General features: G+C 41.8%; 1 protein-coding gene across 3 annotated transcripts in view; it reads right to left on the reverse strand.

Moving 5' to 3' along the window:
• Nucleotides 1-4,389: 4,389 nt before the first annotated feature.
• The window catches only part of SHISAL1 (shisa like 1), a 118,084-nt gene continuing 106,150 nt past the window's right edge, over nt 4,390-16,323 (reverse strand). For all 3 annotated transcript variants that reach the window (XM_087934188.1, XM_026702613.2, XM_087934190.1), the window contains one exon: nt 4,390-8,960. In XM_087934188.1, coding sequence (XP_087790314.1) covers nt 8,858-8,960 — 103 coding nt within the window. In that variant the 3' untranslated portion in view covers nt 4,390-8,857. The remainder of the gene's footprint in view (nt 8,961-16,323) is intronic.

Raw genomic sequence — 16,323 nt, forward strand, 5'->3', positions numbered from 1 at the left:
AGTCGTGAGAGGCCAGACAAGAAGATGCGTGCCTCGATGTGAGTGATGTTGAGTTGGCCACACCCAGCCAATAACATGACCACCAAGTCATGTCCACCCAGTCACATGACCACCAAGCCATGCCCAACACCTAAGCCACGCCCACAGAACCGATTGTTAAAAAATTTGAATCCCACCCCTGGGTAGCACCGAAGATTGGCTGAAACTGAAACAGTTCTCTCTGATGAGCTGCTGTTGGGCCCACCCACCCACGGACTGCCATACTGACCTTTATTCCCTGCTTTTGAAGCGCAGCTCCTTTGCGCTGCACAGCAGATTGCTGCTGTTGAAGCTAGAGGGATTGCAGGAGGTGAGTAGGAAAGCCTCTGCACATGTGCAAAGTGCGCCCACCAAGCCACGCCCACCGAACCAGTGGTAAACCTCTTTGAAACCCACCACTGGCCAGATTTAAGCCCCCTGCAGGCCGGTTCCAGTCCATGGGCCTTGAGTTTGATACCCCCCTAGCCGAGGTAGATGGAGGAATGTGTGCCTTGTAAAAGTTTTAAGGACAATTTTTTACTTTCCTCCTTATTCCCCAATATGTGTACTGCAATGGAACAGCAGAAAATGAGTAATTAAAAAGGTCAATTGCTGTGGATGTTACATGATGATTCTGAGATAGTTACTTGGTGATGTTAGACTGGCCTTTTAACACCATTAATTTGCAAATCGGTGGCAATAAGAGTTTCCAGCTGAACGCTCTGACTTTCCCAGCTCTTGCTGTCACCTTCATAACTTATCCCAGTTTTCCCCTGTACCTTTTCCTTAACTTAAAATCAGGGGCTCCTTGGTTTTATTTAAGTATGCACCAAGGGAAGGAGAGACGCATTGCTCTTTATGCTGGTTCCTGTTTTTAACACTGGAAGTCATCCGTAGCAAAAGAAAGCAGCTTTTCTTCATTGTGTTTGAAAATACCTAATTGTTGTTGTGGTGCTGTGTGCTGTATTTCTTACTCATGCCAACTTAAGAGGGCCTGCTTTTTGTTTGTCTCCCTTTGTGGGTGTGATTCCTCTGCCAAATGCTCCATTTTGTTTGGACTGCGCTAATTCTGTTTTACAGATGCTGTGTTGTTAAACTTTTGGATCTCTGGTAAACATACCCACGTTTGGCTTTTATAACCCAGGAGCATGCAACCGAGTCAGATTTCTGTGCAAAAGGCAGCCTCTTCTTCCTGGTTCTGCTGGCAAGAGAGATCTGTTATTATTTGACAGTTCTGTTGGCCAGGTCTCATCTCTGACATGGAGGCTTCTCCAGGTTACACAGGACCTGTTTCTGATCGGCAAATCCCTCCTCACCACCCCTCCTAATCTATACTAGATTAGATCTTAATCTAGTATAGAGTACTGCTCAATTGTATAGCAATTTGTAAAATTCGATGGAAATTGACTGCTGATAAAAGATAAATACATCGAACGAAAGCTCCATGTATTTAACTATACTATGGTGTTTCTATAGGATCTGTATTTCTGTTTGATCTCGTTTATGTCTTGCTGTTATTGCCTATTAGCACAGTATCGTGTTTTATTATAGCAATAGCACTTATATACCGCTTCACCAGGGTTGGGCTTCAAAAATTGAAGCAATGGGTTCTCTGCCTGATTGCTGGATGGGCGTGGCCATGGTGGGCGTGGCCTAGTTGGCCTCCTGCACTATGTGGGGGGTGTTTTTGCCCTCCGCGGGCTCAGGAGGCTTTTATTGGGCTTCTGGAAGGGCAAAAACGGCCTTCCCGGGCTCTGGAGGCTCTCTGGAAGCCAGATACAGGCCCATTTTCAACCGTCCTGAACTTCTGGGAGGCCAGTTTTTTGCCCTCCACGAACTTCTGCACGCGCCCTGTACTTACCTGCATCCAAAACGGGGACTCCTGGGAAGGGGAGCTGGGGGGTCCAGCCAGGAGTGGGATTTGGGGGTTCTTCAAACTGCACAGAATCTTAGCTAGGACTCTCCTGAACTCCTTGCAAACCCCCGGTAGCCCACCCTTGCGTTTCACAGTGCTTTACAGCCCCCTCTAAGCAGTTTACAGAGTCAGCCTATTGCCCCCAAAGTTTGGGTCCTTATTTTACTGAGAAGGATGAAGCCTCACTCAACCTTGAGCTGGTGAGAATCAAACTGCTGGCAGTCGGCAGAATTAGCCCGCAACACTGCATTCTAACAACAACACTGTATTATATGTATAAAAAGCTTAGTGTAATGTTCACCCAAGTTTTATCTTTATGATAATATGCTTACCTTTTACATAGTCATCTATATAGTTAATAGATTTCATTTTAAAGGATATTAGAATTTGGCATTAGAAATGTAATCTCTTTTATTATCTTACTGATCTTTTTCATATGGAGATGGTAATGTTGGGAAGGATTTTCAGTGCTTGAAATAAAATACAGGTGGTCCTCAACTTATGACCATAATTGAGCTCAAAATTTACATTGCTAAGTGAGAAATTTGTTAATTTGTTGCCCCATTTTATGACTTTTCTTGCCACATCTGTTAAGGGAATCACTGCAGTTCTTAAATTGGTAACGGCTGTTCAGTGAATCTGAATTTCCCAATGATTTTGCTAGTCAGAAGCTGATCACATGACCCTGGGACACTGCAACCGTCATAAATGTGAGTCAGTTATCAAACATCCGAATTTAAAGGGGATGCTGCAACAGTCATAAGTGTGAAAAATGATTATAAGTCACTTTTTTCAGTGCCATTGTAACTTCGAATAGTCAGGACTACCTGCAAATCTGAATTTGGGAAGCTCTGCATGGATTAACACCTCCCCAAATATATAAAATAAACACCCATCTAAATATCATTTAAAAAGGAACTGTGTGAATTAAATGATAAATGATAATATTCTCTCATCCCTATCATGGTTTGAGTTTTAGCAGTATGTGTGTTTGTGCGTGTGGGGAGGGGAGGGGAGGGAATTAGGCAAGTTTTTCTCAACCTTAACAACTTTAAGAGGTATGAAGAAAATATGCAATAAATCATCTCCTGTTTGGGAGCTGGGTAATTGTAGGTGTTAAAGTGAAGTGAAGAAAGCTTGCAGTGCATTTTAGAAGAGAAGTGCTTCGGCACAGGCTAAAGAAAGATTTCGGTTTTGAGAAGCTAATCATGATTCCCACCTATTTGCTATTTTATAATAGTGAATATTTTATAGTGGTGGGATTCAACTAGTTTGCACCACTTTGGCTGAACTGGTTGTTAGATTACTGGCTGGCCCCTCCACTTCCACTCCTCCCCGGAGTCCCCACACGTCCTGTTTTGGCTCCCAAATAAGTAGCTCCCAGGTAAGTACTAGGCCCAAAATAGTGTGTGTGCGTGTGTGAGAGAGAGACATTCCTCCTGTGGCCCATTTTTGCTCCCAGGATGCTGCAGGGAGGCCTACTAGGCCCAAAACAAGGCATGTGGGGCGGTGCACCATCCCACGGCCTGTTTTTGCTCCCAGGGAGGTGCAGGAGGCCAAGTGCTGCTTGTCACATCCCCTGGCCCCGCTCACCAGGGCCACAACCACCTGGCTGGTCATTAGGGCAGAGAACCGGTGGTTGAATTATTTGAATCCCACCACTGTTTATAACACATCCTCTTTGAAGCTTAATGGACTGCCCACCGCTGCCCTCAATCGGGAAACATCCAATGAATGTGTGTAAAAACTCCTTGAACCTTGGATTCTGATTCCGACCTTCTGGTGGTGCTTTTGATGGTTTGGTGGATGATTATACATGGCAAAAACAGGTGTTGTGGTGCGCCGGCAGCAGGTGTGGATGGCTGAGGTCTCAGAGAGCGAGGACTCAGATGAGGGGCCTGCGTGTGATGCAGGGATGGGGCCAGGACCATCAGGGAGTGGAGTGCTGCCTTTGGAGATTGTGGAGGCTGGCAGCAGTGATGAAGAGGTCCCCGAGGAGCCTGTTTCCAGTGCGCATGCACGCAGGGCTGCTCGAAGGAAAGAGCAGCTGCAGCAGCACGGGTGACTTGGGAGGTAATGGCCCCTCCCTTAAGAGATAAAAGCCAGCTGAGAAACCGGAGTTCTTTGCAGGAAGCAAAGAAGTTTTTGCACTCAAGCCTTGTGGACGTTTGGAGTATCTTGGTTGGTGTTGGGAGATTCTTTGTGTTTGAAATATTTCTTAGTATTCTTGGCATCCTTGCACAACCTTGGCAAGGCTTGTTCTTATCAGAGACAATTAGTTTGAAACAGCCTTTTAACCATGAAGGAACGGAATTCGTAAATCATTAAAAGATTTTGCTGTTACCTCTGTTTCCTGTTTATTTTCTTGGAACAAAGTTTGGGTCAGAACAACAGGACAGCAAATGATGTGGGATGAAAATCCATGTTTGAAATGCAATACTAAACTTCAGGCCAACTTTCAGCTTATAAAGAGCAAATTACTTTTATTTTATTATCACCATAGGTAAACTGTTCTAATACAGTATGGGTTTTATTAACATATGCAAATATTGTAGGCAATATGAAAAATTTAGACAGTTATTATCAATCAAATATCAATCTACTCCTTGCAGAGAGTCGGGAAAAAAAACAACACATCAGTTACGACATTACACAAACTAGAAGCATAAAACTGCTCATTAAAAACACACAATTCCCAAAGGGAAATAAACCCTTACAAAGTACAGTGAGTCATACAAACCATGATCTAATACAAATTCCTTCATAAACACAAGCTTTTTCACAAAGGTCTCAGACAATGTTCACAATTAAAGTAGATCGTTGGTTTATTTTAAACGTATAGTTTCTAAAGTGTTAATTTGGAAGAAAACCCAGTGGATATGTACAGAAAACAACTTGTTTCAATGAACATTTGCTAGATAAATTTTATTTGCTGAAAACATTACTTAAGATTGAATTGTAATATTGTATTGCCCCACAGATCTCTTCTTTGTAACATGATTAAACTTCACGGTCAGGTCTCTATTCCTCACACTAAAATAAATCAAAATATATTCCAGGCAATTTCAATTCTGTGCCTTGCACAATTTAAACAAACTCTGTCATTTGTTATTACTGTTTTAGCTAATTTAGCTGATATTCCTGGTTGTGGGATATGTCTATGACCTACACTCTATACATTCCTCTATCACAGGTCTCTTGATGTCATGTGCACCATTGGGCATTATATAACTCACGTCATTTGTGTGATATTGTCATAATGTGCCCAGCCCTCACAATGCCTAGGGGTTCTACTATTTCAGCAGTTGTTGCACTCAAACTACTTATTTCTCACATTCTTAAATTTCTGCCTCCTGCAAAAACTACCAATGCGACATAAGGAAACATCCTATTTATGCTGCTGAATGGGAGAAAGGATTTATAAGATTTGGCACACGGTATTTAGGCTGTTCCTCTTCATAGATCACCGCCTTGTTGTGATGAAGGGGCTTGTGCAGCTCAAAGATATGAGTTGAGTTGTGCAGGGCCACCCAAGACAGACAAGTCATAGTGGAGAATTCTGACAAAACTTAGTCCACTGGAGAAAGAAATGGCAACTCACTTCACTATCCCTTACCAAGAAAACCCCATGGACAGCACCAAAAGGCTAAAAGATAAGACGGCAGAAGATGGTTGAAAGGTATCCAATATGTGAATGGGGAAGAGCGGAGGGCAATTACAAATAACTCCAGAAAGAGTGAAGCATCTGGGCCAATGCCGAAAGGATGTTCATCTGTGGAGATGTATGGTGGTGAAAGGGAAGTTTGATGCTATAAAGAACAATATTGCATAGGAACCCTGAATGTAAGCTCTGTCAATTAAGGTAAGCTTAATGTGGTCAAACATGAGATGGGCAAGGTTGAACATCAACATCTTGGGAATCAATGAACTAAAGAGGACAAGAATGGGAAAACTGTATTCAGATGACCATTATCTCTACCACTGTGGGCAAGGAATCCTTAAAAAAGGGGTGTCAAACTCGATTTCATTGAGGGCCGCATCAAGGTTGTGTTTGACCTTGGAAGCAGAGGTGGTATTCAGCAGGTTCTGATCACTTCTTGAAAACCAGTAGCGGAAATTTTGAGTAGTTTGGAGAACCAGTGGTAACCTTCCCCCAGGATTGGGGAGGGAATGGAGATTTTACAGTTTCCTTCCCCTGCCACGCCCACCAAGCCACGTCCACAGAACTGGTAGTAATTTTTTTTTGACTCCCGCTACTGTTTGGGAGGCTAGAATGGGCATGGCGAGAGGGTGTGTGGCCAGCTCAACGTCGCTCATGTTGGGGGCGCCTGCGGTGGCCCAAGAGCTCTGCCAGAGGAAAACGGGCTCCCAAGCTCTGTTTTCAGTTGTGATGGCTTCCTGCGACTCTCTGCCAGCGAAAACAGAGCTCAAGAGGGCCACACCACGGGCCAGTTCTTCGCTGTTTCCAGGATGGCCCTGTAGGCCAGATCTAAGCACCCTGCAGGCTGAATCTGGCCCCTTGGCCTTGAGTTTGACACTTATGCCTTAGAAGAAATGGGAGGAATCCTCATAGACAGTATAAAAGAATTGGAAAAGCCGTACTGTGGTACAATCTAAAAAAAATTGATAGAATGATTTCGATTCAAATCCAAGGCAAACCATTCAATATCACAGTAATCCAAATTTGTGTCCCAACCACTGATGCCGAAGAGGTGAAGTTGACCTGTTCTATGATGACCTAAACCTTCTAAAACTAACACATACACACGCACACACTAACCCTAACCCCGGCTGTTCTTTCGAAGGACAGATACCGAAGCTCAAATCCTTTGGCCACCAAATGAGAAGAGAGGACTCATTGTAAAAGACCTTGATGCTGGGGAAAAAAGAAGGCAAAAGGAGAAGGGGACGGCAGAGAATGAGATGGTTAGATAGTGTCATCGACACAATGAACATGAGTTTGGGCAAACCCCAGGAGACAGTGGAGGACAGGGAGGCCTAGCATGCTATGGTCCATGAGGTTGTGAAGAGTTGGACATGACTTACGGACTGAACAACAACAACATTTCAGGCTGTCAACTCTGAAGTGCAGGAATTGGTTTAGAAATCTGTGGTGGTATTTGTTCTTACATCTCCAAGTGGCTTAATTTTTAATACTAAGTCAAATGATGGGAAATATTTGCAACTCCAAGCAAGCCAAGTTGTTTAAGGTGATTCACATCACCTAAATTGATTCAAGAGGGTCACACATACAACTTTTAAATCTATTTGAACACTAAAGAAATATCAAGGGATCAATCCCAGTAACACAACCACACGTGCAGGATCATCAGACTGCATAATCCATCAACCATATACGAGTTGATGTAATCTCTACTTGTGTATTTTCACTTGTCTTTCCTTTTGCTGCAAATTCTTAGTTTCGGGGCATTTCTTTGCACTGGTCTGAAAACGTGACCACCGCACTTCTCAGAAAACATTGGCAACGTGTTAAATAAAGCATCCAGTAGCAGAAACCATCCTCGAAACCTACCAAGTCTCCTTATGGAGAGATGGAATACGTAGGAACACTGCTCATGCTTTGCTGCTACAAGAGTTAGGGAATATGCAGTGCCTTGAGGACAGAAATAATTCTCCTCTAGTTATTTCAGGTTCCTCGCAAGGAATGGAGAAGCAAGAATAATCTGAACAGGCTGTTTCAGCAGGAAGGCAGAATCGCTGCATGACAAGGAGCAGCGTAACATTCTGATGCTCACTTTTTGAGGAGGGGTCTTTGTGTGCAAGGCAAGGTGCCTCTGTGAAAATAAGTCTACATTCTTTTTTACATTCTTTCTTGGATCTACCCAAAGTATACAATGTGTGTAGTTCTAGTTTTGTATTCCTTTTCCATCAGCTATTCTGCGGAAAATGGTCAATGTTTACATCAGCTCCAAAATCAAAGGATAAAAGGCTTATATGGATGGAAAAAAAATATTTCCAGGAAAAGCCTAACAACAACAACAAAAAATCTGCTAAATGGAACGGCTCTTCCAATAGTTGTTAAATTGCTCTATAGTAATGGTGGCGCTTAACGGAATTTTGCAACAACGAACCATCAGCTATGCTCTTTCTTCAAGTGATATATTCCTTGTCTTGATCAAGTTCTTTCAGAATGCACAAAGCTTGCCCACAATCCTGAACCTTAACCAAGGAATCCCCGTGGTTCTCTCATCAAGAACATCAGAAGGTTCCTGAGGGATTATTAATAAGTATTAAGATTAGCCAGTAGGCAAAGATTAGTTTACATGAACAAATGAGATAATGGCCTGATTGGACAGGAAGCAGCTGTTTTATTGCTTTCACTTATTACAAGTGTTTCCATTCTTCTGTGATTTTTTTTCCCCAATTGGGGCCAGGAAAAAGAAATGCTCTTTTCCCAATGCCCCATCTACACACGTAAGAGAGGCCACTTTGGTGTGCTCAGAAACTGAAATTGTGAGGTTGCTACTTTTTTTTCGCCCATTCAAACAATACTTTCCCATTTCAAATTATAGCTTTTCTCTCCCCTGTCTCCCAAAGAAGGAAAACCAGGAAGACACAAAGAGATTAAGCCAATCCACATCTGGCCTATTGTGACAATATTCACAAGAGAACTTTGGGGGAAAAGTCACATTCTTGTTTTGATCTTTACCTGTTGGCTCAAATGAGATTTAATGAATGGGGAAGAAAAACAAGTGTATTGACCAATTGTTGGTGCTGTAGTATATTTTCATCCTAGGTTGGATATCCATGGGCATGGTCTTCCCTCAAATTCTCTCTTCTTTCAGGAGGGATGTCTTGGGTTTCCAAGGTATCATTTGAGTAATATTGCCTCACCTTGATCTCTGGATACCATCGCTTGCCATGGGGGAGATTCAAATAACCCATCTCCTTGGACCCATGTTCCTAATCATTCAACAACTTTCCATTGTGCTTTTCAGATAAAGCTGCTTTTCTGGGCTGTAATGTTACCTCTTCCATCTTGAGGCACGTCAAAGTATTCTCTTTTCTGGAAAAAAGAGGACACACTGTAAGTAATCATTTATGTCCTGGATGCTTAAAAAATATTCTCTCTTTTCCCCCCTCTAGACTTGTGGTTTTGATTTGCCGCTAACTACAAAATATAACTACAGATGTGAATATTCCCTGTTTGCTCATTCCCAATAATACACCACAGTTGCATATTTATTTGCTTCCTTTCTTCACTTGGGAGCAAGCCCCGTTGAATTTCAGTTTGTCATTCTTCTGAATGAATTGGATATGGCAGAATGTAAGTTTGAGCTATTCTTTTTAATCTACCTTAGCCTATTATTTCACTTCTCTCTCTTAGCTTCCTAAAAGTATTAAAAACAGCTAGACATAATGCATGGAAGATAGAGCAAAATTAAAAATATCGGCCTACCTGCCTATTGTTTTAGTCATGAAATGACTCTACATGGGTTGCAGAATAGATTTAAATGAGGTTAAAGAGACAAGATTCAGTCAAGCACATGGTACCCAGTAGGGAAGGGTAGCTAACAAACACAGCCCCCCTCCATCAGCTACCAGTAAGGGCCAATTGATACCCCAAGCCCCAAGGTCTGTAATCTGGAAACCATGAGGGAAAGTCTGGAAGAGATTAGACTGGAGTTAAAATCCGTCCATCCATCCATCCATCCATCCATCCATCATCCACCCACACATTTATCCATCCATTCATCCATCCACCCAGCAAAATTATTTCTGTATTATAATTTTCCAAAGCTAAATAGATGTATTTTTGAAGTTACCAGAAGTCTTCACTTGATGATTAACCAACCAGTTAACTATTGCCTCTAGAAGTTTAGATGCTCCAACACTGGAGGTTTTTAAGAAGAGATTGGACAGCCGTTTGTCTGAAATAAGATCTCCTCTTTGAGCCAGGGGTTGGACTAGAAGATCTCCAAACCCTTCCAACTGTTATTCTTTTAAGTGTCTGCTCAGTGACTAAAATTTAACCACCATTTTTTGCCACAGTTGTTAAGCAAATCATTTAAGTGTATCATGCAGTCGTTAAGCAAATCTCCATTGGCTTTACTTGTTGGAAGTCAGCTGGGAAGGTCACAAATGGCCGTCACGTGATCCCAGGATTCTGCAATCTATCTATAAATACATGCCAGTTGCCAAGTGCCCAAATTTTAATCATGCAACTGTGGAGATTCTGTGGCAGTTGCAAGTGTGAGATCTGGTCATAAAATACCTTTTCTCAGTGCTTTTGTAACGTTACATGGTCAATAAAGAAACGTTGTATCTCAAGGACTGCTTGTAGTACTCCAAGGAATTAGAAGTAAGTGCTTTCCTTGAGGGCCACCTCACCTGGTAAACATGGTACCAGTGGGAAAAAGCTCTAGGGCAATAAACAAATGTAACTGTGCTTTGGCTAGACCAGTGGTGGCTAATCTTTTTGGGCTCCTGTGCCAAAAATTGCACACACGTTAGCATGCGTACACTTGCATGCCAGCACCCAGAATGCAATGTGCAGCCCTCCCACCTCCTGCGCATGCACACACAATCCCCCTGCCACCCCCCACCCCCTTACCTGCACAGCGCCTCACAGCTGATTTTTTGGCTGGTTTGAGGCCTTTTTCGGCCTCCCGGAGGCTTGGAAAAAGCTTCTGCAAGGCTTCTCAGGATGAATAATAGGCCCATTTTGTCATTTCTGGTCTTACAGGAAGTGACAAAACGGGCCTATTCTTCCTGAAAAGCCTTGCGGAGGCTTTTTCCAAGCCTCCGGAAGGCCGAAAAAGACCTGAAACTAGCAGAAAAATCAGCTGTGAGGTGCACGTATGCACAATGAGGTGAGTTTGCCTGTGGCTCGCGTGCCACAACCATAGGTTCGCCATCACTTGGCTAGACTTTTCCTAAGATGATATGATCCGGGGTCTTGAATTTGCAGGACAAAATATATATTCTGGAAGTGGAAGTGATTTAGCCCAGAAGTATTTGTTAGATTGAGCTGGATTGAAGCTGTTGTCTCTTTATGTCACCAAATTTGGCACTCTGCTTAATTAAAAAATGCATATTACAAAATGAATACCAACTGACCTCAAATTATCTGCTCATCTGAATGCAGAAAGAAATATTCTTTTAGCATTTTTAGTACTTTTATGCCAAATATGAAGTGCACTCTGAGAAACTAATTAAACCAGAGCATTTTGGGGAAAAAGGAGCGGAGGCGACCTAGGTTTTTGTGTGTGAAAAAGATGGATAAGTAAGGGGGTGCTGATTAATACATCAAACTGAGGCTTAAATGTTAATCAAGAGATTTGCTTTGAAGGGAAGGCTGGAACAATTACTTCATCTATTTCCTTTTCTAACAGTATGGAAAGGCAAGATCTTTTGTGAACTGCAGCTCAATTTATTGGACACATAGGATAGGTGCTGGTGAACCTATGAAGTGCCATTTTTGCTGAAATGTGGGGGTTTCTAAAAACTGAGGAAGGATGCCTACTGCAGCACCCTCCAGGCCAAAATGGGACGTGGGGGGGGGTCTGCGCATGGCCCCCATGTGCCTCGTTTTCACCCTTCATGGCCTCCTGCAGCACTCTGCTGGCTGTTTTTGGCCCGTTTATAACCCGTTTATCGGCCTCTTCAGCGCTTGGACTAGGTCACCAGCTATCTGTTCCTTGAGGGTTTTTTGCTGCCTTGTGAGGGCAGCTGAGGCTATTTGCTTGGAAGGGACGATGAAGTTGACAACTTCCTCTGGGGCACTGTTATACTGGGGCATCCTGGACAGGGCATCTGTCAGGAAATTCCTCCCTCTTGTGGGTGGTAGCAAAGAGTGAAGGTGAACCGGTTGAAGTACTGAACCCATCTTGAGTTGCTTAGGGGATAACTTTTGCTGGAGGTTTTTTTTAAGTGTTTCCAAATTCTTATGGTTGGTCCAGATTTGAAAAGGGACTTTTCAAGCGAGGAGAGTCCAGCGAACTGTGTAAAGCTTCCTTCCTCCAGATAGCTCAGCACCCTTCTGCCTTGGAAACTTAGTGCGAGATGTATGCACAGGGTTGTAGCTTCCCTTGTGAGTTTGTTTGGAGGAGCACTGCCCCCACATCACTGCCATCAGTGGTGGGATTCAAATTTTTTTACTACTGGTTCTGTGGGCGTGGCTTGGTGGGCATGGCAGGGGAAGGATACTGTAAAATCTCCAGTCAGAGGTGGTATTTGCCGGTTCTCCAAACTACTCAAAATTTCCACTACCGGTTCTCCAGAACTGGTCAGTACGTGCTGAATACCACCTCTGACTGGCATATGCCTGAATGACAAATGGCACACCACCACCAAAAGGGAGAATTGCAGGCACTCAATAATTACAGCTCTTTCCTCACCAGCTAATCAGCTGATGTTCTTCAGGGTTTCTGGAGGACTCCCCACGGAAAGTATAGGTCACCACAACCTGAACTTAGCTGCCCCATTGAGTACCCCAGCAACTCCAGAACGATAAACAAAAATAGATTTTTCTCCCTCTTGTGTCATTCACCACTTATATCTAAAGGACTGACTATGGAAAACAATTATTTTCACAACCTGAAGCAGTAGAAAACTTATACGCAAAAGTGTATAAAAAATGAACAGGCTGATTTGCTCATTTGATTTGCACTCATATATTTAAATTAAGGATGACCATCACTGGCTGTTTCCTCTTTTTATATGTAAAGTGAAAATGAAATTAACTAGTTCAGCTGTCTCTGAAGAGCTTTTGAAAGCCAAGGACCAAATGACTAATGTTCTCCTTTTGAAATTCAGTGGTTGATAGGAGTCTCTGAAGATGGCTGGGCTGGTTTCCAGGTTTACTATTAAATTAAAGCAAAACAAAACAGAGCAAAGCAACAGCTTTTAAAGCAACTCACAGATTTATTATAATTGAACATTAGATGTTTAGGGGCCTCAAAAAATATAATGGAAATGGACATATCGGCTCCATGGCGCTGAGAGCACCTTTGAATTCCATGGAAAGGATTCTGCCCATTGGTTTGGCAGAATGGGAGATGATGTTTTAATTAGTCTTTATGAAATTTTGTTACTGCCAGAGGCGGTCTTCCCCTCCAAAATATGCACATTTGTGCACTAAATCTGTTGTGCCAGAGGGTTTGCAAAAGGCATTTGCTACAAAGATCATTTGCTGGTGTTAAAATGATTCTATTTTGGGGTATGACGGCTTTAGATTTACATGTTTAAACGAAGAGGAGAGTCTCAGTTATACAACTTAAAAACATGTTAAGAGTAGTTGGGTTTTACTTCTCCAAACAAATGCAAAGTGTCTCTTTAGAAGCTGTAAGTTTTGTATCCACTTTTAGCTGTTCAATAAAATACACCAATTATGTGTTCTGAAAAGCTCCTTTCCCAACTAACAAACTTAATTAAAAAGGATTAGCTTTTTGCATTTCATGAAATTTATGCAGCTTATAACTAGGTTAGTGCTCCAGATACCTCATTTTTTTATCACCATAGACACAACTTTTCTGTAATAACTTTGACAATCTTTTAAACACACACAATCAAAGATACGTGACTTATTTATTAATTTTTATGTTGCTTATCTCTTGTATAAGGTAATTTTGGACATCCTATTCAACATCCTGAAATTCTAGTAAGATAGATTTTTCAGAACTTTCTATCTAGAATTAACCTCTAATAATCCAAAACCCTCTGGACACTAACTTCATCATTCTGATTGTAAGTCTTTTCAGAATAAAATCTTTTAAAGTCATATTTAGATGTACGGTGAAACATTAAGCCTTTTACCACCCACTTCCAAGCTCATAAGTGCTTGTTTGATAAGATGAATGCTTTATTCCAATGTTTCTCAAATTTGGCAACTTTAAGATATATGTAGACTTTAACTCCCAGAATTCCTGAACCAGCATTGGTATAGATGGTGAAACTGACAGCTTGATTAAAGGGGAAAAAATGATCAATTTTATTTCTACTTGGAAACCACTTTTGGATTTTTTGCAAGAAAATGACAGAAATTAAAGATTTTGAGATTTAATTACTGGAATTATAGAAACAATGTAAACAAATGTTAACCTTAGAATAAGAGTTCGTATTATTTTTTAATTCATATCTGTGCCAAAGAAAGCCAGAAGTCATTCTTTTTTCTATTTTTATAGATTTTCCTTTTCTTTTTGCACTTGTTCTTTCTTGATTTTTTTTCTTTTTTAAAACCTTTTTCTTGTCTAATTTTTCAATTTTCTGTTTTGAAAATCAATAGTTATCAAAAAAAAAGAGAAACACTGCTTTATACTACTGCTGATACTGATTAAAACAAAATGGTCAGTATGATCTTGGAGTCAAATCTGGATGTGGACTGTTGGATACAAAACAAATCTTTTAGCACTCTCAACTAAGGCATCTATTTTATAAAATTCTGTTTACATGATAATCTTACTTATTCAGAGATACGGAAAGCTGAATTAGGGGGAGCAAGATGGAACCATGAAAACACAGATATGACAGCATCAACTCAAACACAACAGATGCCTTTGCATCTGGTATTATGCTGTGAATCCATAATTGGAGAATTTGTGATATGATGTCATTGTTCACATTTCATCACACTGACACTGCAGTCACTTGTTATGAATGCCACTGTCTCTGTTTCCAAATGGTTGCATGACAGTGTTTATTCCATCCCAAACACAGGCAATGTGAGTAACCCCACAAACACACAATTTACTAAGTGCATTTGTTTTAATAAATTGGAAACACAGCCTCCTCCTCTTTTGGTGACTAAGTTATCTGCGTGATTTTGAAGGGGACCAAAGAACTAATATCATTTTCTGAAGTCACAATTTGATATCAACCATGGGATTATTACACTGGCTGGAGTGGAGTGGCATTAACTTTAAAAAAAAAAAAACCTACAACTTGGGCTGGAGGAAATTTCCTAGAGAAAATTTCAGGACTGGGGCTAGATTGGAAAAATGAAAAAACCAAACCAAAACAAAACACCCATCATCTTAGGAGAAGATCATAGCAAGCCATTTTAGCATTTACCAGAAAACCACTTTACCATTGGCAAAAAAAAACCCCTGTGTCCATGAAGCCACCGGCAGTCAACTCAACTCAAAAGAGATGCAATTGGGCCAGTAGCAGGAAAGACACAATTATTTGCAACTATTCTGCATATGATGTAACCATCGCAACTGAGCATGGGCAGGGCATAGGATACCTTGCTCGAAGCTGCCAAATGTTTTAATTGGCAAAGATTAAGACACATCTCATATCTTATGTGTTTTCCAGAAGCTGATGATCGACAGCGTCCTTACAGAGACAGCCAACCTTTTACTGAGTCCAGTGCTAACTCCCATCTGCCATAACTGGCACTGGAACAGGTTGCAATATGACCAATAGTGGTGTAGAAAGAGGAAAATGTGTCTGGGAGAGGTTAAGTGGTAGCTCTTTCTCTGGGAGGAAAAAGTGGCCTCTTTCAATAACTCCACTAATGGGTGACCCCCGATGAGGGTTTCTTTTTTTAAGTTCTCCGTCAGATTGTTGATATAAAAGAACAGCAAGGCTCCAGAGATGGCTAATATCACCAGGCTGAATTATGAAAGAATCACTATGTTCTGGGATGAGTTTTGTTCCTGGGCATCATTTTTAACACACAATAGAGCATGGAATTCCACATAAACACTTGGGCAAGTAGACCTCGCCTGTTGAATCCATACATCTGTCAGTCAGGTCTTTCCAAACCCAATTTCACAGGAGAAATTCCTTCTGGGGGTTGTTTCTACAGGGATGGTGAGGGAGTTCGGGACCTGAAGAGGAACATGACTACATGAACCTTCCTGGAGCAAAGGAGTCTCCATTACCTGTAGCCAAATCCCTGGCAAGATTTCTGCCCCCTGTTTCTTTCTAGATGGGCCCCAGCTGGTGGCAGCATCTGCTGCCTGGCCTGGAATAGTCTTGATCAGCATTTGGATGGGAGATGGCCAACATTGCAGGTTACATTGGGAAGAAGGCAATAGCAACCTACTTGAAGGTGAAACAGAGAAATGATTGGCAATTTCTACCTTACCTAGTAACAAAAGTTGAAAATCTCTCTGTCTCTATCTGTCTGTCTGTCTGTCTCTCTCTCTCTCTCTCTCTCACACACACACACACTACTCCATGCAATAATACCAAATGGAAAGTGTAATAAATGTTCTTGCAAGGTATGATGGAGCTATCATCAATGGAACAAGTCAGCAAGGGATAGTTTGGAAGCTACGCCTGGTGAGGTTTGGATGGAAGTTCATAGGCTAAACTGGCCAGTTCCAAGGACATCATGCAATGAGGCCACAGCAATCCATAACTCTCAACTTTACCAGGAAAATGCAGGGGCTTTGGAACAGTGGTGGGATTCAATTTTT

The sequence above is a fragment of the Pseudonaja textilis genome, chromosome 5, assembly GCF_049901715.1.
Source record: "Pseudonaja textilis isolate UNSWEBS1 chromosome 5, rPseTex1.2, whole genome shotgun sequence".
In the NCBI taxonomy this organism is placed as follows: Eukaryota; Metazoa; Chordata; class Lepidosauria; order Squamata; family Elapidae; genus Pseudonaja; species Pseudonaja textilis.